The sequence below is a fragment of the Globicephala melas genome, chromosome 1 (assembly GCF_963455315.2).
Source record: "Globicephala melas chromosome 1, mGloMel1.2, whole genome shotgun sequence".
In the NCBI taxonomy this organism is placed as follows: Eukaryota; Metazoa; Chordata; class Mammalia; order Artiodactyla; family Delphinidae; genus Globicephala; species Globicephala melas.
The window spans coordinates 22,359,539-22,382,368 of record NC_083314.1 but is presented as its reverse complement, the minus strand read 5'-3'; the positions used below and the strand labels follow the sequence as shown (position 1 = coordinate 22,382,368).

Here is a 22,830-nt window from a genome sequence, read left to right as displayed (position 1 = left end):
GGACAAACCGGTTATGTCACTTAACCATTCCACATTACAGTTAATCAGGTATATGCATTATATGCATATCCTTCTCCTTACACTAGGATGTATCTATATATGTACACATATACACGACACACACACACACACGTCTGAATTCTTTTTATTCTCATTTGATCCTAAAACTTTCTGATTTGAAAACCCAAGTTCAAAAAGTGACTTTTAAATCTTAGAGCCTTTTTTTTTTTTTTTTTTTAACTCGTATATACGTTTTTGACTACTGTATACCTTGGCTGGCCAGATTATTTTATGAGAGATAAAATGATATATACTACTAAAATTTCATATAAACAATTCAACTGTGTATATGTACTTTATCCATGTGAATCAGAGTTTTTGATATGATCCTTCAGTATTACTAATACTGTTTCTTGACCTATAAAGAGAATTGCTTTAAGATTGATATACTTGCTGGTTTAGGCAAATAAGCATGTGTTAGAAATTTCCAAAAATGAAAATTCTAATGCATTTCTTAATCACCTGAGGTTTTATTTTACGATCTCTCCAGGTGACAGTTACAGCAGTGAGCCTGTTGTGCGGCTCCTTATAAACTCTCCACTCCTTCTCAGGTTCCTTAATTAATCATTACAGATTAAGTGATTAATTAGTAACTTTTAGTTCTGATTTTTCTGCCTCCTCCTGGGGGTTCTTCCAGGCGGTCTTTTGAACTAGCCATGAGTGATTGTTTGTGTTTGTGTTATTAGGACTCTTTTTAGCTCTTTTTGAAAACTTACTTGATGTTCTATACTTCGCTACTTAATATGTGTAGTTCACATGCAGAATAATAGAGTTTACCCAACTGCAGAGAAAAGATTGATTTGGCCTTCATAAAGGTGAATTTTTTAAGTTGTAAAATAATGTGTTAAAAAGCAGTTTCCCCCAGTAGTATGTTTAATTGATTTAACTGTGTACAAACAATATAATTACCACATTGCTAAGTTTAAACTTGATTGTATTGTGTATAATAACACCTATTTGTCTTTTAGTCCTGTGTTTTAAATAGTCTGTGGCTAAGTGTGAAACTAGGTCTGTGAAAATTAAAATGTGACAATAAGTGAAATATGCTTTACCCAAAACTCAGTATTGAAGTCAAGACTGAAATGCCATTCATTCCTGGTTTAGAGAGACATTCTATTCTGATTTCCATCATTTATAAGATACCATATCAGTGACACGGACACATTTTCTTTATTAGAAACATGTGATTTACATACTTTGCTATATGAATTCTAGCCAGGACAAATTAAGACCAACCATTGTCTTTGGCTGTGGTAATAGAACAGAGAAAACTAACCCTCATGTAGCTACTGTTCTTTATGATACAATAGTAGGAACAAAGCAGGTTCACTTGTCACTTCTCCTTTTTTCCCCCAAAAGAGCCGTTAACCACCCTGTGATGCTCATAAAATATTGTTACTTACCCACTGGTTAGGAAAGTACCTTTTTTGCATTCTATGAGAACACAAATACTCATGTAGGCATATGACCTATGTGAAGTAACTAATAGTTATATTCCAGAAAATACAGTGGCAGCTGACAGCCTTGCCTAATCTTAATTGCTGCTTTATGTTGTGTGTGGTGCCTTTGGTATAATTTAACAATTGTATAACCCAGTAAAATGTTTGACAAGAATGAAGAATATAATTGAGTACCTGAAGTTCATAATTTACCTAAGACTCTTTTATTTAATGCTCACAGTATATTTATATTATTTCTTAAATGCACATGAATTTCAATGTGCTTGTTATTGTTAGTTGACAATATTGATGCAGAAGAAACAACGAAATAACCAGGTTAGATATGGATGTGAGAAAATGCCAGGGGGAAGGCGTCCTCTCTTCTGCCCCCCAGTTAATAACGAAGGTGTTTGGGAAGACAGATAACCCACTATCACCAAGAACCATGTAGAAAAGAATTTTAAGAGTTGTTCAGTTGTTCTTGGATTCCTCCCATTTTAAAAGGATCTTCCTTGTAGTAAACTATTTTTATAATTAATAATATCAGCCAGAAAATATTGCCCACATTTTTAAAACCTTCTTTTAAAACAAGCTTGCTGAGTAAACTTTTAAATTAAAAAAACAATCCAAAATAGTTTTTATAAATTGCTAAAAGAAACCTTTCTCACATTCAGATTTTTTTGTAAGTTGTATCAAACTTTGGACAGTTTAATTTTAAAAAAAAAACCTTTAAATAAAATCAGAAGGATTGAGTTGAAATTTTGACATCTTTCTCTTGAATTTATGTATTTGAGTTAAAACTTGCGTCGAGATTTTAATTGGTGAGTTTAATCTATTAATATTATTGTTGAGCTACAGTGCTTGATGTAGATGTGAATTAGCAGGATCGAATTCTTTGAGACTGATGCCAAACAAATCTACCTACTGACATTCACTGCTTAATTATTCGAGTAGCATGAAGTTTTAACTTAAATACACAAACATTGTTTTTAAAACTAGTTAAACCATGGTGGTCTTGTGAGTTGCCCATGCTGAATGCTCACATTTAATATTTTTGGATAAATATAACTTTGGAAAATACTACCACAAATAGTTTTTATTTTCTCACACTTACCCTCCCACCTTGTATGTCCCCCTCCTCTGCCAGAAGAGACGAGTAAAGTACTAAACCTTAGGGTATGGCTTAATAGGACAGTCTATTTTTATATCATTATGTTAATATCCGAAAGAAGGAAAGAATTCCAGTCTGTCTCCTAGACACATTACATATTTTCATTTATGCAAACATTTAAGTGCATTTTTAATTTTAAAAGCTTTATTTTATTTTATTTTTTTGCTGTTACTGATTACATGAGATTAATATATTTTTATATTTCCTCTATGTGGCTCTTAAAATAGCAGACTCTTTTAGGAAATCTAATGAAATATCACTGCAGTTGTCATCTAATTTGTCTTTAGAGGACAAATTAAATGATTAATGTAAAAACGTGTAAAGAGATGAGGAGAAAAATTAGTAGGTAAGTTCAGATCAAATTATTTGTTTTTCTGCACTTGGGATATAAAAGTACTGTATTATATTCTAGTGAACCTTATCCTTCTCTTTGTGAAATCTTCTCCACTAGTATAAAATAGATACTTTGTGCTTTTAACTCATATAGATTACAAGAGTTTGCTTTAGCACATAGAAGCATTTATTTGTTAACTGTTTTTTATACTAGTGGTCTACAAAACACTTTCAAACTATCTGTTAGGGGCCTTTGCTGGCACACTAGAATTCACAAATATGTGCAGCATGTCATTACTCATATATTTCTCTCCAAGAGTGGAAGATAACTACTGTTTCTTTATTCTCTTGTTTACTGGATTAGATTTCAAGATTGTTCTATTGTAACCATAGGCATTGTATATTAGGTCTAGTATTTTATTTATCTCATTTTATGACACATAATTTTTATATCCAGCGACATTAAAATGTCCCATTATTTAGTGGCCTTCTTTATGAGATGCTAAAAATGGGTCTGCATTTTATATGATGTGGGAATGAATGGTCATTAGTTTCTCATGACAGAACCATGTTGCTTTGAACGCAGGTTTTTTTTGTTTTGTTTTGTTTTTACCCCAAATGAAAAGTTATTATAATTACCTGTGTTACATCAAAAATTCAGAGAAGTAGATTAATTATATATGGAAGTTTAGCAAATGTTTGTTTTCACCAGTGCTGGAAATGCCAGGCCATTAAATAAGAATGGCAACTTAAAGTGGGCAAATTTTATAAATGCATTAGCATACATCAGTCTAGTAAAAAGGTTCTCATGCTCTCTCTCTCCTGTTTTTCATTTCCAGTGTTCTATTTAGGTGAGTTTTTGAATTCTGATTTTTCATTTAAGTTCTCCCTCTCCACTTCATGAATAAGTACCCCAAAGAGAATGTCTCATTGTCTTAGAAGCGTCAAGCTTAGGTGCCTATTCAGATGCTCATTGAACACTTGTTTTACTCAAGCTCTTCATATATAAATGTTTATTTTTCTTTTATTGTTGATGTTTTCCATTTGTTTCAAGTAAGCCTTCTGGAGATAATGACAGTATTATGTTGCAGTCTTTCATTTGCTGTGTGTTATATGAAGCTTATATTTTATTTTGCTAAACAAAAAGAAGATACATTTGTAAATATGTTATGGTTTTATGTTATTCTCATGATTTTATCTCCTCTATCCAGTGCAGTATAAAGATAATGTTCATCTATAATGTTTCCCTCCCTTTTTAGGGCCGACATTGCCTAGACAAAATTCACAACTACCTGCCCAAGTTCAGAATGGCCCATCACAAGAAGAATTGGAAATTCAAAGAAGGTAAATTCACGAGTTATTTGCACCTTTTCTTTCTACTACAGAAGACCAATCTGTGAACATCTGATATTGAAGGTAGATTATGTCTCATCAGCCATTTGGAAGTCTGAACTTTTATTGTTATATTAAGTTTTAGAATCGCTGTTAATAATCAAGCAGATTCTTAATAGGCTGGACAAAAGATGTTATAAAATTTCATATATGCTTTTTTGGTAAAAATCATACTCATGAATTTAAAATATTTTAAATACTCTTAACAGCATATAAAATGTGTTTACACTTCAAGCAGTCTTATTTTTATAGCAGTTATAAATTAATCTGATCATTATGCCTGTCACATGACTGGAAAGTTGAAATAGTGTTGGCTCTTTGTACAAGGCATTGAATATTGAACAGGAATAGTAATGGAATACAGAATCATTCTGTTTATGATTAAACTGTGATTGAATGAAATCAATAACGTCTTCATTATCTCAGTGCAGTTTAGAAATACATTTGAAATTATAATACGGCCTCACTTAGGGGTAGTTTTTTCTGAATTAACCCAGAGTCTCTAAATTAGAGACTACTTTATAACAAAATAGCTTTGTAAAATCCAGTCACATTCAGTAACTAAAATTGAGCTAGTCAAACCAGGTGCCCCATTTTCAACAAATTGAAACTTTTTAGAGATGTTGATACTGCTTTTTGTTACTAGTAGGGCACCCCTGTTTTGTTCTGGGGAATTGATAACCATCTTACAGATGGAATTTTCCAGTTGAGAGGCATTTGCTCCATGGCAAGCCAGCAATTTTTCTTGTCACTTTTGATTTGGCCTCATATTTGAAATGTTCTCCATATTCTTTATGTTGTCTTAATATATGTGTCATGTTTCCCTGACAGACAGTCAAAGGAATTTCTTGCTGTGGTTCTGTGTTGTTGCTTTGCTGTGTAACTACTTAGCTCTTGAGGAGCGCCCTCCAGGATCTCTTAAAGTGAATTTCGTTTTTGCCACAGTCTATATGTTTAGTTAGATCACTCTGGAACTAGCCTCCAAATTTGGTGAAACTTTTTCTGCTCTTTAGAGTGATGCTTTAACAGATATAAATAAAATTAAGTTTCTTTAGAAATAAGGGAAGTTTAAGGAATATATTCATTTATTTCAGTTCCATATTGAAAATTTTAAACATACTAGAATAATTCCAAGAGTTAGAAATTGTATGCTGTCTCTCACACACCAAACGGAAAAGTAATTCATAAAAAATGATCATAGTTTTATTGAGAGTAACACATTTGTAGAAAACGAGGAAGAACCAGGAGAAAATCCTGAACATAATAGATCATCTCTGGTAATACAGAGTAGGCAAGCAAGTAATCCCAGACACAGTTGCTGGAGTCCAGGGCAGCACAGAATACAAACAGAAGTCTTCTGCTGGTACTGCTGCCTTGTCAAGGGTCACAGGTGGGTCATCTGCTTCACAGAGGGTTGTCAAGAACTTGCAGCATGCAGTTGTAGTTGAAAACGAGTATTGAGTGAACTTTTAGTAATTGTCATGAGAACGCCATGCCCTCATGTACGTTCTTTCTCATTTCAAAGCGTTCATCTGGACTTGAGGTTTTTCTCTTTGTATGTAAGTAGATACTTAAGGGTTTGAAAATTGAAGATGTTTATATTACTTATTTGTTTAGTTGAAGACTTTAACTCAGTCATTTTGAAGAGTGGAATCCGAATTTCTGAAAAATTGGTATGAATTTTAAATTATTTTCTGTCCATAGTCACGCACAGACTCTTCTTTCTTCTTCCACTTGACACCAACCAATTTCCTTCTCTCTCATTATTAATTTCATCTCCATTCCTTTTCTTTACTTTTCACCCCATTTCCTTTTTTTATGTTCTTTTGTTGTTGTTGTTTTGTGGGGTTTTTTGGCTGCCTTAGTCTTCGTTGCTGCGCGCGGGCTTTCTCTAGTAGTGTCGAATGGGGGCTCCTCTTCCTTGCGGTGCGCGGGCTTCTCATTGTGGTGGCTTCTCTTGTTGCAGAGCACGGGCTCTAGGCACGTGGGCTTCAGTAGTTGTGGCATGCAGGCTCAGCAGTTGTGTCTTGCGGTCTCTAGAGCGCAGGCTCAGCAGTTGTGGCTCGTGGTCTCTAGAGCGCAGGCTCAGTAGTTGTGGCACACGGGCTTAGTTGCTTCACAGCATGTGGGATCTTCCCAGGCCAGGGCTCGAACCCTTGTCCCCTGCATTGGCAGGGGGATTCTTAACCACTGTGCCACCAGGGAAGTCCCACCCCATTTCCATTTTAATCTCATGAAATCTGCTTTGTGTTCACAAATCTACTGGATGTGCTGCTACCATCATTGACTTATTCTCGTTTAAATGTCTTCTCTTGGTCTACGTATTCCACTTCTCTCTCTTCCTTTTGATGCTTTAGAGTATCTTTTTTGCTAACTCTTCTCCTTTTCTGTACCTCTTCCTTTTCTTATATAAGGCTTTACACTTAGCGATCTCTTTTTTATTTCTGCACACAGTATAACCTTTGAAAAGTTGATGATTTGGTTGGATCTTATAGTTTTCTTTTAACTTCTGTGCTGATGGCTTCAAAATCTACAGCTCCTGATTATCCAATGGAGAGCCAGACCCATATTTCCAGATACATGGAGTAGTGTCATGGGTCCTTTTGAGAATTTAGTAGAAGTAGTGAACTACTGTCCTCTTCCATCCAGTCCCCCCACCCCACCCAACCTAACCCTTCAGATATGTGCATGTGATTTTGCACATGTGCACACATGTGTGCCCTTACATGGTCCAGAGGATTACAGACCCCCTTAATTCCAACAGTGGATCCTCAATGAGAATTCCTATTTTAGAGCTCATCCATTTGGGTATCCTACTGATGCCTCAGTTTAAACCCTTATGATTTCATTTTTAAAGTACATTCCTTCTTCTCTCTAATATTTCTCCCAAAATTTCAGCTGAGAAAGTCTATAATTATCTTCATTCACAATATCTATTCAAGTACATTTTGTTATTTCTTTCTCTAAAAGCCTGTTGGATTTACTGTCCTGACATTCTCATTACTAATAGCTTTCTCCAGTATTTATTTGCTTGTATACTGCTATAGTTTTCTGACTTGCTAGTTTTTCTGTCTTTAAGCTAGATCCCTTTCACTTATTCCTACTTTATTACTGCTAGATTCTTTTTTCTTAAACTTTTTTGCACAGTGTAGGAGGGTCTAAAAGGGGGGGAGGGTGATCTGCTGCACACTTGTGCCCTCCCCTTATATTAATCATGAGACTTAATCACTTTTAACCATTTCTACTTTTAGTACTTTTGATGAGTTCTTCTATAGTAATATATAATGTGTTTATATTTCTGTTTCTTGATTAGTCACATTACAGATAGTACTTATTGACTCTACACTATGAAAAAATGAATTCTTCACTTCTCCTGCCAATCATGAGTAGTTATTGTTTTTAGTTCTTCTAATAACCTTAGTATCTCTTAACTCTTCACTCTGTAAGAGGAATGCAGTAGTTCTGTGCATCTCCCTATCCCCTTTCTTCCATTCTACCACCTAGTTTTGATAGACACGTCATTTTTTTAATTTTATTTTTTTGTTTTTTTATTTCCATGGTTTATACATTTTCAGTCTTTCTATTACTGCCATTAAATCTTTGTCTTTATGTTAGTAGGTGATCTTTTTTCCCCCTTCCTAGAATCCTTTTAAACTTCCTTACTAACCATGGTAGTCTGAGTTTTCACAAAGATGTGATTTGTTTTTGGTTTTGGGGTCCCTCCCCGATTTATTAAGCTCAGTACTTAATGGACTGTTTCCATTTGAAGACTTATCCACAACTCCTAGATTTTTTAAAATTTTATTTCTTTAGCCATTTCCTTCTCTGTTTTGTTCTCTTTTTGGGGAGCTCCTACTGATCAAATGCTGGGCCTCCTGGGTTATTTCCTTATGATGCTTATCTTTTCTCATTTTCTGCCTCTGTTTCTGTGTTCTGTATTCTTGATGATATTTTTAACCATACGTTCTAGACCAGCGTTACCTCGTAGAAATATAAGCTACATAATTAATTAAAATTTTTCTAGTAGCCATACTAGCAAAAGTAAAAAGAAACAGGTGAAATTAATTTTAATAACATAAAATACGTTGTTAAATAAAATATTTAACCCATTATAACGGAAATATTATCATTTCAAAAAGAAATCAGTATAGAAATTAAGGTATTTTACATTCTGTTTGTCGTACTGAGTCTTCCAAGTTCAGTATGTGTTTCTTACACTTACAGCACGTTTCTGTTCAGGCTGCCCACAGTATGAGTGCTCGAGAGCCACATGTGGCTCATGACCACCTAATTGGACAGCACAGTAGTTGATCTCCTATAATTTAATTTTATTCTCCAAGAGCCTTTTGCGGGGCGGAGGCGGGGGGAGCGATTATTCCTTTTTCAAAACAGCCTGTCCTAAATTCATGATTGTATCTTAAGTCCCTCTTGTTTCTCATCCTTTGTTTGAATTATCGCCTTCCTATAGAGTAGTATTGTTTGCCTTATTGGTTTTACCCAAATATCTGGTAATCTTTAGTGGTCTCTTTATTTCTAAAAAAAAGAATCAGTCTGAATGACGTCAGTACTTGGCTTAGGTTTCCTGTTCCATTATGAGGTTTGGGTGTCTATGGACAGCATTCTTCCCTGACCGAGGGCTGCCAAGGGGGTCTGTGTAAGTGGCCAAGCAGACAGACTGACAGGCTCTCCTTTGGGGTACAAGAGGGGGGAGCCAACAGGCCTCAGCCCCACGAAGCTGAGCCACCTCTAGTTCCACCAGACACGCTAGCTCATCTGAGGCAGCTTCTTCACTTTGTTTAGAGGACAGTCTTCTGTGATAAATGCCATTCCATCCATTGAGCTGAGGTTGGGGAACAGAGGGATGACTGGAGCATTTTCTTCAGACAGTGTGTGTGTTTATTAATCAGCTTGATTACGGTTGTAACTGCCCATTCCCATTCTTTCTACCTGCTGATCTCAAGTTAGGTCTTTCCCAGATTCTTCTCGCGTCTGCTTCAGCCATTCTGAGTCTGTGTTCGGGACCCTGGATGCCTCCACTCTTCAGTCCAGTTACGTTCGAGGCTTAGTGCTTTGTTCTGAGTGCTTACAGTATATCAGGGTGGTGGGTGGCGGACAGAAAGCCTCAACCTAATCAGAGAATAGAGTGAACATGACCCAGTGTAGCAGAAGATGGTAAGTGCTATGGGAGGAAAATAGAGCCAAGTGAAGGGAGTATATGTTGCAGAGGGCCAAGGGGAAATGGTTACAACTTTAAATAGGTTGGTCAGAGTAGATCTTATGGAAATGAAAGGAAGGAGTTAGCCGAGTGGATGTCTGGGTGAGTGCATTACAGCAGGGGGCGCAGTCTGTGCAGAGCCTTAAGGCAGGATTGTGCTCGTGTACAGGGAGGAACGAGGAGGCATGGAGGCTGGAGCAGAGAGAACAGGAGCAGAAAAGGAGAGTAGTGGAGGAGTCGTGTCATGCAGGACATGGCAGGCAATTATAAAGAATTTAGCTTTTGGGCTTCCCTGGTGGCGCAGTGGTTGAGAGTCCGCCTGCCGATGCAGGGGACACGGGTTCGTGCCCCGGTCCGGGAGGATCCCACATGCCGCAGAGCGGCTGGGCCCGTGAGCCATGGCTGCTGAGCCTGCGCGTCCGGAGCACCACAACGGGAGAGGCCACAACGGTGAGAGACCCGCGTACCGCAAAAAAAAAAAAAAAAATAGCTTTTTTCTGAGAGAAATGAGGGCCCATTGGATGATTTTGATAGGAACGATCTGGCTTAACATTTTAACAGAATTAGTTTGCCTGCTTTGTTGAGACCAGGCTATAGAGAAACACAAATGAAAGCAGGTACAGGGTTGTGATAGCAGCCTAGCAAGAAAACTAGTTAAGAGGCTATTGTGGTAAACTAGGCAGGAAATAATGATGGCTTTCCCCAGGCAGTGGAAGCGGTGCGAAGGCAGATCCTTACATTTCCTGGTGGATTGTATGTGGGGTGTGAGAGAAGGGGAGGAGTTGTGGTTTTTAACGGGAGCTGTGGGAAGGATGGAATTACCATTAACTGAGACGACTGTGAGTGGCAGGTTTTGTGGGGAGAGGTCAGATGAATTTTGAAGATGTTAAGCCGAAATGCCCATTGGACATATTCAAGTAGAGATGCTGACTACTAGGCAGTTGGATGTACTAGTACATAGGAACTGGGAGAGAATTCTAGACATGTAACTCCTCCCTAACCCTTTTTGTCTTCCAGAAATTTGATGATACATTTGGTCTACTAAAGACCACTCAGCTCAGTTGTCTACTTTGTAGTGGGTTTATTTATACACACTTTTATTTTTCTGGAATTCCAGTAGAATCTTGGAGCGGGGGAAGATAGTTTGACTGCTCAAATGTACCAACTTGAGTAAGAGGAGTCCAGGAGCTCATGTCACTTCCCGGCTCGCAGTACGGGTGGCCAGCTCTCCTCGCATCCAGTTTAATTCTTTGGCCTGACACTTAAGAGCCCACCCCACGATCTCTTTCCTCCCTTAAGACTGTCTGTACACCATACTCGGGTTCTCCCTCTGTGCTTCTCTGTAGCATTTACCTCTCTGTCCTGCCCTTCTCGTCCTTTCTGTCTTGTCCTTTTCTGTAGACTGTTTTCCAGGTATATTAATGGTTTTCGTTTCTGAACTCCTGTAACTTAACCACATGCTTTTTTATTGTTTGTTGTTTGCTTTACATATGAGTCTTGTCTCCACAGTGAACATTGTAGGCTACTTGAGAGTAGGGACCTGAATAAAGTTTTGAATAAAAAGCCAAGCAGTTCAGTGGTACTGAATTCATTTATATGTAGGTGTTGGGGCATAACAGGCAGACAGTATGAGTTCATAAGGTTGTTGGGACCATTAAATAAGACAATACGCACTCTTTTCATGCTGCCTGGGCTTTTCTGTCTGTGCTGTTTGGGAGACGGTGGGAGCCGTTCCTGAGGAGATGCTCTTTGAGCTGTGCCTTGAAGGGGAAGTGAACTAGGAGTTTCCAATCATAGAATGGAAAAGCATTCTAGGCGGAAAGAGTCTATGTGTAAGAGCCAAGGGAGTGCACACCACCTGTGTGACGTGAGTACTACCCCTCTTCCTCCGCTCCAGGACTGATGGTGCTATTAAATTAATACGTAAAGGGCCTTTATGCCATGCTAAGACATTGCTTTTTAATATTCTTTCCCTGTTTGTCATATAATAAGAAGGCATCTTGCTTTGTAAAACTTCAGTATTTTCAAGTTATAAGAAAAATATATGCCATTTTCTTTTGACCTACATGCCAAACAATCTGTTTTTACTTATGGTTGAAAGATACTTGGGAAAAGGTACTACAACACCTAAAAATATCTGCTAAATTTTATATACACAGTGCTGGTCTTCACTTTATCTCAGCCAGCAGCTGTGCATGGCTGGATCTCGTTTTGTAGATTAAAAAACACAGTGGCAGAGGGATGTACAGCACACTCTAGTGAGACGTTTGGTTCCCAACAGAAATTATATTTTCAGAATTTATTTTGGGTAGTTATTTATATAAAAATAAATTTTCTTGTGCTTGATTTTATTTGCAGAGGCATGATAAAATACCCTTGGGGCAACTTTTATTTCATAAGTTGAAAAAAGTAACTTTATCCTGTTACTTTGGCTATTTAACTGGATCTTTATACGCCGTTACTGGAAAATGTAGTAGAAGAGAATATTAGTTTGCATCATAACATTCACCTGCAATTTTAGTAGTTATATTTTCAGTATCAAGTTCATATTATAATAACGTTACATTTCTGTTACTCCTCTTAGGTAAGCTGTTAGTGGGTATCAGTAATTGATTTTTGAAGACTGGTAAATGATTCGTATTTGGTGAGCTAATAATAATGGATGGGTTAGGAGGAAAATGATGTGAGTAGTGTGCTCCTTGGGTATATGTGTGCATGTGTATGTGTGGTGTGCATAACAAACTTGATAGGGTTTTTGCTCAGAACCATAAATTATAAATGGATTATTTTAATGAATAGCTAAAAATTCTTATTCTTCAAGTTATTTTTCTTGGCTTCTGACTGTTACAGAAAGGAAATGAATTGCTTAAAGAAAAGTTTAACGATGTATTTAGAATCTGGTTTTGTTTGGGACCATCCATTGCACTTTGAGGAACAGCAGTTGCACTTTAGGGACATCAGTTGTACAACGTAAAGACAAGAAATGGCCGTCTCCTTTCTGGTTTCTAAAATTTTATTGATGAGTGGTGTTACGGATTGAATAGTGTCTCCCAAGAAAGATACTTGAAGAAGTCCTTGGACTTCCCTGGTGGTCCACTGGTTAAGACTCCACACTCCCAATGCAGGGGGCATGGGTTTGATCCCTTGTCGGAGAACTAAGGTCCCGCATGCCGCATGGCACAGCCAAAGGAAAAAAAAAGAAAAGAAAGATATATTCTAATCTCCACTACCTCAAAATGTAACCTTTTGGAAATAGAGTTGTTAGTTAAGATGAGGTCATACTGGAGTGAGATGGACCCCTTTATCCAACACGACTGATGTCCTTATAAGAAGAGGAGAAAGTTACCGAAGCAAGATGGCCGTGTGAAGACACAGAGACACAGAGAGAACACCATGTAAAGATGGAGGCAGAGGTTATAGTGATGCTTCTACAAGCCAAGGAATTCCAAGAATTACCAGCCTTCCTGCGAAGGAAGAGCAAGGCATGGAACAGATTCTTGCTTAGAGCCTAACTTAGAGGGAACCAACACTGCCAACACCTTGACTTCAGATTTGTCACCTCCCATACTGAGAGAATAAATTTCCGTTGTTTTAAGCCACCTAGTGTATGGTTCTTTATTATGGCGACCACAAAAACTAATACAGGTGGTAACTAGCATAGTAGACCAGCAAAAGCTAAAGTAAGCCAGGACAGAGAAGAGAAGGGTTGAGTTGCTGTGGTGCCTCTCAGTGGCAAGGCGTTTCATCATGCTACACGTAGGAGGGTTAGGTACGTCTTTATAAGGAGGGTTTGGCTACCCAGATTTTCCCCACAACACCCAAACAGGAGACTAGAGATTTATTATCTTCTAGAGATGCGCTAGACCAGTGCTGTTCAGTGGAAATGTAATGCAAACTACATGTCATTTTAAAGTCTTCTAGTGACCACATTTTTGAAAGTTTTAAAGAAACCAGTGAGATTAATTTTATTAGTATATTTAACCCTATACATCTAAAATATTATTTCAATAGGTAATTGATAAAAATTTTAGAGGTGTTTTTACACTCTTTTTTTTCATACTAGGTATGAAAAATCTGGGATGTGTTCCAAAATCTGGTATGTGTTTTTATATTAAAAGCATATCCCAATTCAAACTTGGAGCATTTGAAGTGCTCCATTTGCAAACATACAGCTAATAGTTACCATTTTGGACAGCATCGCAGTGTAGGCTAGGAGTTGGCAAACTATAGCTCGCTGGCCAAGTCCAGCCCTGTGGGCTGTTTTTGCATAGCTGAGAGCTAAGGAGGGCTTGTACATTTTTGCAGAGTTGTTTTTTTAAAAAGGAAGAAAAAAGAATATGGACAGAGATACTCTCTGGCCCTCTTCAGCAGGTTGGCTGGCTCCTGGTAAAGCCTGAGGTATAGGAGGCACAGCTGTGAAGGTGTGGATGAGAGGCCATACTGAAGAGAGATGAGTGACAGTCAGCCAACTTGGTCTCTTTCCTTTGCTCAGCTCCCGGTCATTGGCAGCCAGACCTGTAGAACTCAGGTAAGGAACTTGAAGAGTCCTCCTCCGGAAACTTGGCTCGGCCAAGAGAAAAGACAAAGATATTGACACCCAAGGTCCCTCCCATTGAAGCTCATTTATTTAAGGGCTTCTGATCAGCTTTAGTACCACTTATGAACATGAATGGACAGCCAAGGATCATCATACCTTTAAGGACAACTTTTATAACATGAAGACAGATCAAAACAAACAGAAAAAATTGAAATTGGAGGAAACACGTAATAACAGGGAACAGAAGAAAACCTAAAAAATGATATAATAGCTTCAGAGAACTAAGAATATATTTTATTCATAAAGCAAATGTTTGTAGTTATTTAAAAAGAATCAGAGTGTAAGAAAATGTACTTAGAATTTTTTTTAAAAGCATTAATTTTAATACTAGGAGGTTTGAGAAATAAGGTTGAGGAAACTGCCCTGAAAATAGCTGTAAAAGATAGATAGTACCTGAGGAAAAAAATAAAAGAAGATCAGATTAGGAGGTCCAACATCTAAATATGAGGAATTTTAGGGGGACAAAACAAAAATGTGAGGAAATGGAATCTGCAAATAAATAAGAAAATTTCCTGGAACTCAGTGACTTGATTGTGGTCAGGGGTGCCGACTTTTTCTGAAAAGGGCCAGACGGTAAAGGTCTTAGACTTTGTGGGCCACGAGGTCTCTGTGACATTTGTTCAGCTCTTCCTTTGTAGCTTTGCCATAGACAATGCGGAAATGATGGGTGTGGCCAGATTTGGGTCATGGACTGTAGTTTGCCAGGTCCCCTGGTCCAGACTGAAAAGATTCACCAAGTGTCCAGCCCAGTAAGTAGGAAAACATAAAAAGATCTACCACCAAGGCATATCACTGGGATTTTAGAATATTAGAAGATTTTAAAAGTGATTCCTGAGAAGTTACTTCCAATCTAAAATTTCCTCCTCCGCACAGTTTCCTAGGAAGCTACTGGAAGATGTATTCTATTAAAATGAGAGAGTAAACCAAGAATGATGATACCATGGGAGGAGCCAGGAAACAAGGAATCCAGTGTAGGAAAGAGATAAGGGAATTCCCGGCTTGACTAAGGCGAAAGCAAAACCTAGGGACCCAGCAGGTCTGAAAGTTATACAAGGGGAATAATAATCCCAGCACCGAAGCGGGGAGTTGGAGCGTTGAAAGTGTATAGCCCTACAGTTAACCTTCAGAGGCAGGATGGACCAAAAGTTTCTGGGGGGAAAGAAAAACAATAAGCAAACAAAAAATAGATCACCTGATATACTTGACCCTATTGAGAGGGGTTACAGTTCTGATGGAGAGTTAGGGGTCGGTACAGAGAAAAAGAATCAAATGTAAAAGGTAGCCATTTGTAACACCAGGGTTAAGAAAGGGATTGTTCTGGAAAGTACATATTGTCAGCCGTGAGTAAGTTAGATGGATGCGGATGTATCCAAAGTACTGTCATGATTTTATTGGGAGAATGAAGAAGGAAAGACTTTAGGGTGTTAGAGGGTATAGGAATTAACTCATTTGTGTAGTATGAAGTCAGTAGATAACTCCTGAATCTGAAAGACTAAGAAGTATTAGTTCTAAACAGATGAATGTATTTAGTTAGAAACGTGAGATAAGTATCAAAGTGTTGAAAGTAGTTGCTTCTGGGGAAAGAAATCAGAAGTGGTAGGGGTTGAGAAGAGGATTAGTGTTTTGTTATAAACTTTGTAACACTCTTTGACCTTTTAAACTGTGTATGTATTTTACAAGTTTAAATTTTAATGAGGATAAAATTGAGTTGATAAAACAAATGTTTACTTTAAATGTTAAATCTCATTAGTCCAATACTTTTACTATAGTAATACAATGATAGTGTAGTTTAGTTTTCTATTCATATGTTGTGTAGCATTTGTTAATATCAGTTTTTGGTTCTTACTCATATTAATTTGGCTTCCTTGGCTGACTGTGATGAAAAAACATATTCTAAGAAACATGAGTCAGTCCTGTGTCAGTCTCAACATGGAACTTAATGTAGTTACTATCTATAAATAGTTTGCAAATCACCACTATTGCCTGAAAGTTATAAAAGGGGAATAATAACCCCAGCACCGAAGCAGGGAGTTGGAACAATGAGAATGTACAGCCCTCCGATTAGCCTTCAGAGGCAGGATGGACCAAGAGTTGACCGCCTTCTCTTGTAAGTATTGTCTCTTGTCTCAGGAGCTTTGTAATATTAAAACTTAATTATCTTGTTTAGTTTTATCCATTTTTCGTTTGTTTACTGATAGAGAAGTGAAATGCCCACATTTTATTTATGCAGTTTTATTTTCTGACAGATGTCGGTAGCATTAGTGTTACTAAATGTTATCAGCCCGCAACATTTTTCCTAATCTGCCCTCCTGCTTCGTTATGTCAAATGTAAATCACTCTTCATTTACCTAACACTATTTTTTTGTTATACATAAGGCTGAATGAAATGTGTTTCAAATTTTTGTTATACAGGTTTTGCTTGCTTTAAGAAAAGTAAGCCTTTGAGTTAAGATAAACTAAATATGTGTTCAAATATATAAAAAAGCTATTAATCTCATTGTTGGCTGGTGCTTCGTGCATCTCTTTGCATTTGGGGGGATAGCTCTTTTGGGTGAGAAATTCAATAGGTATTTTGGTGGTGGGAAGAATTTTTCCTGATATTTTTTAAATGCTCTTGGTTGCTATGATATTAGTCATTTGCACTATATTGTTTTCTGAAAAAATATGTTTTCTCAGAAGGTTTCAAATTATTGTAAGATGCATATCCTAACTTAAAAGAAAAATTAGTCTTCCAGAATTTTTCCATAATTCAGAATTAGGGCCCTTATTTTGAAAAAATCTCCAGATGAAAACAGTCATTTGTAGACAGAACTCTAGTCATGTGCATTTCCAGTATGTGAGTTGGCAGTGGTGTTCTAAGAAAAGCAGAATTTATACATTTGGAAACTGTCCCCCTAAAAAGATATACAGATGTCTTGCTTTAGAAGTCAAAACATGAAAGTCAGAAGATTTATATATACCATCCAATTTAGGTGGAATTATTCATTCCACTGAAGATTTGTAAGCCTGAGATTTTCTGTTTGACACACAACTTTGAGAAATATGTTTAGATGTGCTTCTTTTTAGTAAACAGGCTAAAAATTAGATAGAGGCTTTGAACAGTTTCCTTTCTTGCATCTTTCTTACTTTCAAATCAAGAAAATACACAGTCATCAGACTCTCCTACAGCTGTATGAACTGCCTACTTCAATCATCTATCGGTGAACTTGGGAGATCTCTCTGGCACTGTGCTCTTTCCCTACATCAGTAGATACTCTTTTATTTATAGACTGAAAACCCAGAATATTATGACGTGTGGAACAATCTTTTAAGTCAGGACACCCTAGTTGTAAATGCCGTTATTTAATAATTCTTTCAGATTCACTTTACTCGTACCTGGCCTTCTACTTGTGCTTTAAGCTTACTTTTTGTGTTAAAAGCAATATATGGTCTAGAGAAGCAGCCATTAACTTGGGGGTAAAAAAACGAAGAACTTACAGTACTGTGTGGTTCAGCTGTGAACAGTGTTTACATTATCATATTAATAATGTAAACTCTGAATATTGATTTAACCAGAAATCAGTATTCTCCCATGACTATATTGGGAAAAGCCTGTGTGTGGTGAGGGAGTTATAAGAGATATCTTAAAAGCCAGTAGACATGTATAAAGTTAAAATAATCAAAAGAATTGACATATCTAAAGAAACAGCCAAAAGAATTGATAGTAATTATCTCCGATATGTTGGAAACTGGGGTGGGAGGGTTGGAACAGTGAGCTGCTAATTTTTTCTTACAAACTCATAAACTATGTGCTTGTATTATTTTGATAAAATAAAATGAAAGAGGTGGCACAGGAATGTAACAGGACCTAATAAATTGGGTTTTTAAATCATAGATCTTGGTGCAGCTACATTAAAAGTTAAATACTTTCCCTTAGCTTCTGTTTTCAAATATCTTCTAATTAGAATAATATGGGTATATCTTTTGTCTTCTGGACCCGAGAGATTGCTTAGAATATTATCACATTTCACGTGCTCTTATTTTTTGATGCATGTTGTATATTTCAAATGTAATATAAGCCCTAGCTGAGTTTATTCATTAGATGCAGGTTATTCAATAATAATAACTTTGTCTAGTTTATTATTAAAAACATTCTTCTGAATATACCTAATTTCTTGCCCTCATCCCTACAGTGATATTGTTATCCCTCAGAAACTTTGACCCCTAATTTATCAAATGGTATAATGAAGTCAGTACTGTACCATAAAAACCAGATTTTATTATTTAGTTGTCAGTATTTTAAGCAACTGTTGGGTTGGCCAGAAAGTTCATTTGGGTTTTTCGGTAACATCTTACAGAAAAACCCGAGCGAACTTTGTGGCCAGCCCATAATCAGCATTACCATAGGTGTCTTCTGTTTTCCTCTTGCAGTGATGAAGTACGATGATCTGCCCAGAGAGAGGCTTTGTGTTGTTGTCCCAGGAGTGGGATTGGGCTTCTCCTTTGTTTTATAGTCAGTTCAGGAACCATGAAGGGGAGGGATTTCTGGAAAGGTCTTACTGGCTTTTTGGTAGTGTTGGGAGGAGCAAAGGGCAGCACGCGCATTCTGTCATGAAGCTCAGCCTCCAGTCAGAATCCAGCCAGTTTATTAGCCAGTCCAGGGAAAGTCTCAGTTTGAAACCTCCAAATAAATATTACTATAGCTCACATTTATTGAGTTCCTATGCTTCAGGTACTTAGTAAAGAGCTGTCACGGTATTATCTCATTTAATCTTCCCCACAATGCTGTGAAATACTTTATGCGTAAGATGAGTGTAACTTTTTTTAAATCTTAGGACGAGTTAATTTTTTTTTAATTAATTAATTTATTTATTGGCTGCATTGGGTCTTCATTGCTGTGCGCGGGCTTTCTCTAGTTGCATTGAGCGGGGGCTACTCTTCTTTGTGGTGCGCTGGCCTCTCATTGCAGTGGCTTCTCTGGTTGTGGAGCACAGGCTCTAGGCATGCGCGCCTCAGCAGTTGTGGCACGCGGGCTCTAAAGTACAGGCTCAGTAGTTGTGGCACACGGGCTTAGTTGCTCCGCGGCATGTGGGATCTTCCCGGACCAGGGCTCGAACCCGTGTCCCCTGCATTGGCAGGTGGATTCATAACCACTGCGCCACCAGGGAAGTCCCCAGCACAAGTTAATTTTTATAGCAAGATAATTGTTTAAGTCCAGGTGGATACTTGGAGACATTTTCATGCTCTGTTACGTTATATATGAAAGGTAAAAAGCAAACTGTTATAGAGCCACATCCAGGAGGCTTCTGCAGGTTTGTAATATAACCGCAAAGAGATTTTTGTAGTCATCATTTGAAGTCCTAGAGTTGAAGAAGATCTTTAAATCTGAGTAAATACTGAGACATTCTATACTTTCTTAGATAAGAAGATAAAAAGATGTGAATGTTTTTCTAGCTGATCTTCAAATTTAATGAAACGTTAATAGAATTGAGAGCATAGGTCTTGGCAGAAAGGGTAAATTTAACAAAGTGATACTAAAATTTACCTAGAAAGAGTTAAATATCTGAGAATCACCTAGAAAAACTCAAAAAGAAGAGTAATAAGGATGGCTTCACCCTACTAAATATTAAAGTATACATCAGATATCAAAGCATCAAGATACTGGTGCCATGCCAGACAAATAGATCTATGCTCCAAAACATTCTGGAACTTCAGTAACAGTCAACACATGTAAAGGTGGCATCTTAAATTAAGTCTATAAACTATTCGATAAAAGGTGCTGTGATGTAGGTCACTACTTCACATGTCAAGCCCAAGATGAGTTTCATATGAACTAAGGATTTTATTGTAAAAAATAAAAGTATGAAAAGAAAGTGTTGATAATTATATAATCTTGCTGTGGGACAGGACTGCCTAAGAAGGATATCAAAAGCAGATCACATAAAGGAATAATATTACTAGATTTTCTAGGTAAAATTAAAAGCCATATTACAAAACAAAACTTTAAAAATCAAAGACATAAAAAAAGTAATAAAAGTTAATGCATATGACTAACATGTGACAAAGGGTTATTATCTTTAATATAGAAAAGAACTCTTTCAAATGAATATGGAATATTAACTATCCCAAGAGAAAACTGGTCAAAGAACATGTGCACTTAATACTAACACAAAAATCAGTAAACAGATTGCAAAGTACTTAACCTCAGAAGTAATCAAATAAATGAAAATTGTTATATGATATCAGTCATATTAGCAAAGATTAAAAGCAATGATGGTGTTCAGTATTAGTGAGGGGAAAGGAAAGTGGGCGTTCTCATATACTGTTGGGCTTCTGTTCCTGAAGACAGTTTGGAACCGTGTGTCAGAAATGTTGATATTTGTATCTTTTCATTTAGCAAATCTGTGCCTCTGGTGATGATCCTTAAGAAGCAGGTAGAAAACGGTTCAAAGATACATGAAGATAAATGTTTATTGTAGTATCAGTAATAGTATTAGGCAAACTTACGTAGTACCATAGGAGACTGCTTAAACTATGGACACCTAAACAATGGAATACTACTCAGTTATGAAAAGTAAAGGTGCAAAACTGTACTTAGTGCCTTAGAATACCTTTTATAATATATTAAGTGGGAGAGAAGAAAACAGATTTCAGAGTGGTAGGGACATATTCTAATTTATTTTGTTTTTAAGGTTGATATGCATATTTTTACATGTGGAAAAGTCTGGAAGTATGAATGCCAAAATGTTAATTATACTGACCTCTGGATATGAGACTTAATATGATTTAAAGTTTATTTCTTCTTAGGTCTGTTTTTCTTTTCCATTCACCAAACATTTATTGAGCTAGTGCTGTGACTAGCCATTGCATTTTCTAAAATGATAAAATATAATTTATACAGTAAAAATTTGATGTTTTAGGGAGGTAGTTACCATTTAGAGATATTTCCATTAAATGATTGAAATAATGTCTTGGTCATTAAAGTGGTATGTTCAGTTATTCATTTATTTGCAGCACTTTATTCATGAAAAGTACAGAATAAAATGAGACATTAGTGTAATGTGCTGAAGCAGCCCAAAATGATCCTAATAATAGAAATTATTTTCATTCGTATGAAACATAAGCCGTCTCTATCTAACGTAGTCTTTCTTCACGTGGAGAGATGTTGATTGCATGGTCTACACTGCTTTGTATTTAAATCAGAACTCAGGTTCTCATAGGTTCATTGTGAAAAGAGTGGGTTTTTAATGGTGAGTAGCCACAGTTGCATATTTTTCATTTCTTAATTTCAGGCAACTACAAGAACAGCAACGACAAAAGGAGCTGGAGCGGGAAAGGCTGGAGAGAGAAAGAATGGAAAGGGAGAGATTGGAGCGGGAGAGGTTAGAAAGGGAAAGGCTGGAGAGGGAGCGACTAGAACAGGAGCAGCTGGAGAGAGAGAGACAAGAAAGGGAACGTCAGGATCGCCTGGAACGGGAGAGACAAGAGCGGGAGAGGCTGGAGAGACAAGAGCGGGAGAGGCTGGAGAGGCTGGACCGGGAAAGGCAAGAACGAGAGCGGCAAGAGCAGCTAGAAAGGGAGCAGCTGGAATGGGAGCGAGAGCGAAGAATGGCAAATGCCGGTAAGAAGTTGACCGATTGTTCCGTGTTCCTGATGTCTGAGCTTGGATGGCAGTGGCATTTTGTGTATTCGTGTATTAGAAAGAATATTTCACATTTGAGGTGCTTGGGATTAAGCAATACGATTTGAAATTAGAACAAATATGTGGCTATTGCTGCTTTAACATTTTCTTTTTTTATTTCTATTGCTTTTATTGCTTGGAGACTTAAAGAAAGCTCCAGGAAATTTTTATTCTGGCATTCTAATTCTTCGAACTCCCTATAAATTGGCTATAAAGTGTAAGTGTGTTTTTATGGGAAATTTTTATATTAGATGAATTTGGAATATATTTCCCTTCTGAGAGTGCTTAAATTGTCTTGAATACCGTAGCATTCCAGAAATTTGATTGTATTCTGAAGTTTTTGAAGGAGGAATTAAAAACAGTAGGTTAAAAAGTAGCCTCTCTAGAGCTAACTAGTAATTTAAATATATGCAAGTATTGTGAAAAATTAGTAAAAATTACTAAATCTGATGGAATTTTATTGAAAGACATAAGGGTTAAGATATGACTGAAAATTTGAGGTATTTTGACATTCATTAAAATTAACATTTATTATAGGATTTAAGAATTATTATTTTATTCCATATGGCCTATATCTAAAGTTTCAACATGGGTCGATTAAATACTGGTTGTTGGGTTTGTTGTTCGAGTTCATTCATTTGCTTTTGATTGCCTAATTGTTTTCTGGAGTTATAGCCAACAAAACAAAACTTTTCCACAAATAAACATTGGATTTGGGGGTTTCTAGCCCTTTACGATAAACTTTTTGCTAGTTTCTCTCTTTATTATTTTAAAAAAAAACAACTAAGCTTACTCTTCTTTGTGGTCTTATTCATGTAATGTTAATGTCCTTTTAGTGGACGAAATAATGAAAATTAAGACTACGATATTTTTCTTGTAAAGAATAAGCTAATCAGTTTAATTTGTCAGTCAACTTGTTAGAGTAAAAGAAAACTTGTCCTCTTTTGGATCTTAGAATGTATT

General features: G+C 36.9%; 1 protein-coding gene across 13 annotated transcripts in view; it reads left to right on the top strand.

Annotated features, from left to right (window-relative positions):
• Positions 1–22,830, top strand: part of ENAH (ENAH actin regulator) — a 162,134-nt gene that overhangs the window by 110,045 nt on the left and 29,259 nt on the right. For 12 of the 13 annotated variants that reach the window (XM_060301783.1, XM_070047063.1, XM_070047062.1 and 9 more), the window contains 2 exons: positions 4,263–4,347; positions 21,479–21,807. In XM_060301783.1, the coding sequence (XP_060157766.1) occupies positions 4,263–4,347; positions 21,479–21,807 (414 nt within the window). Of the gene's footprint in view, positions 1–3,494; positions 3,855–4,262; positions 4,348–21,478; positions 21,808–22,830 lie in introns of those variants that run through there. The other variant, XM_070047050.1, reaches the window with a different exon arrangement.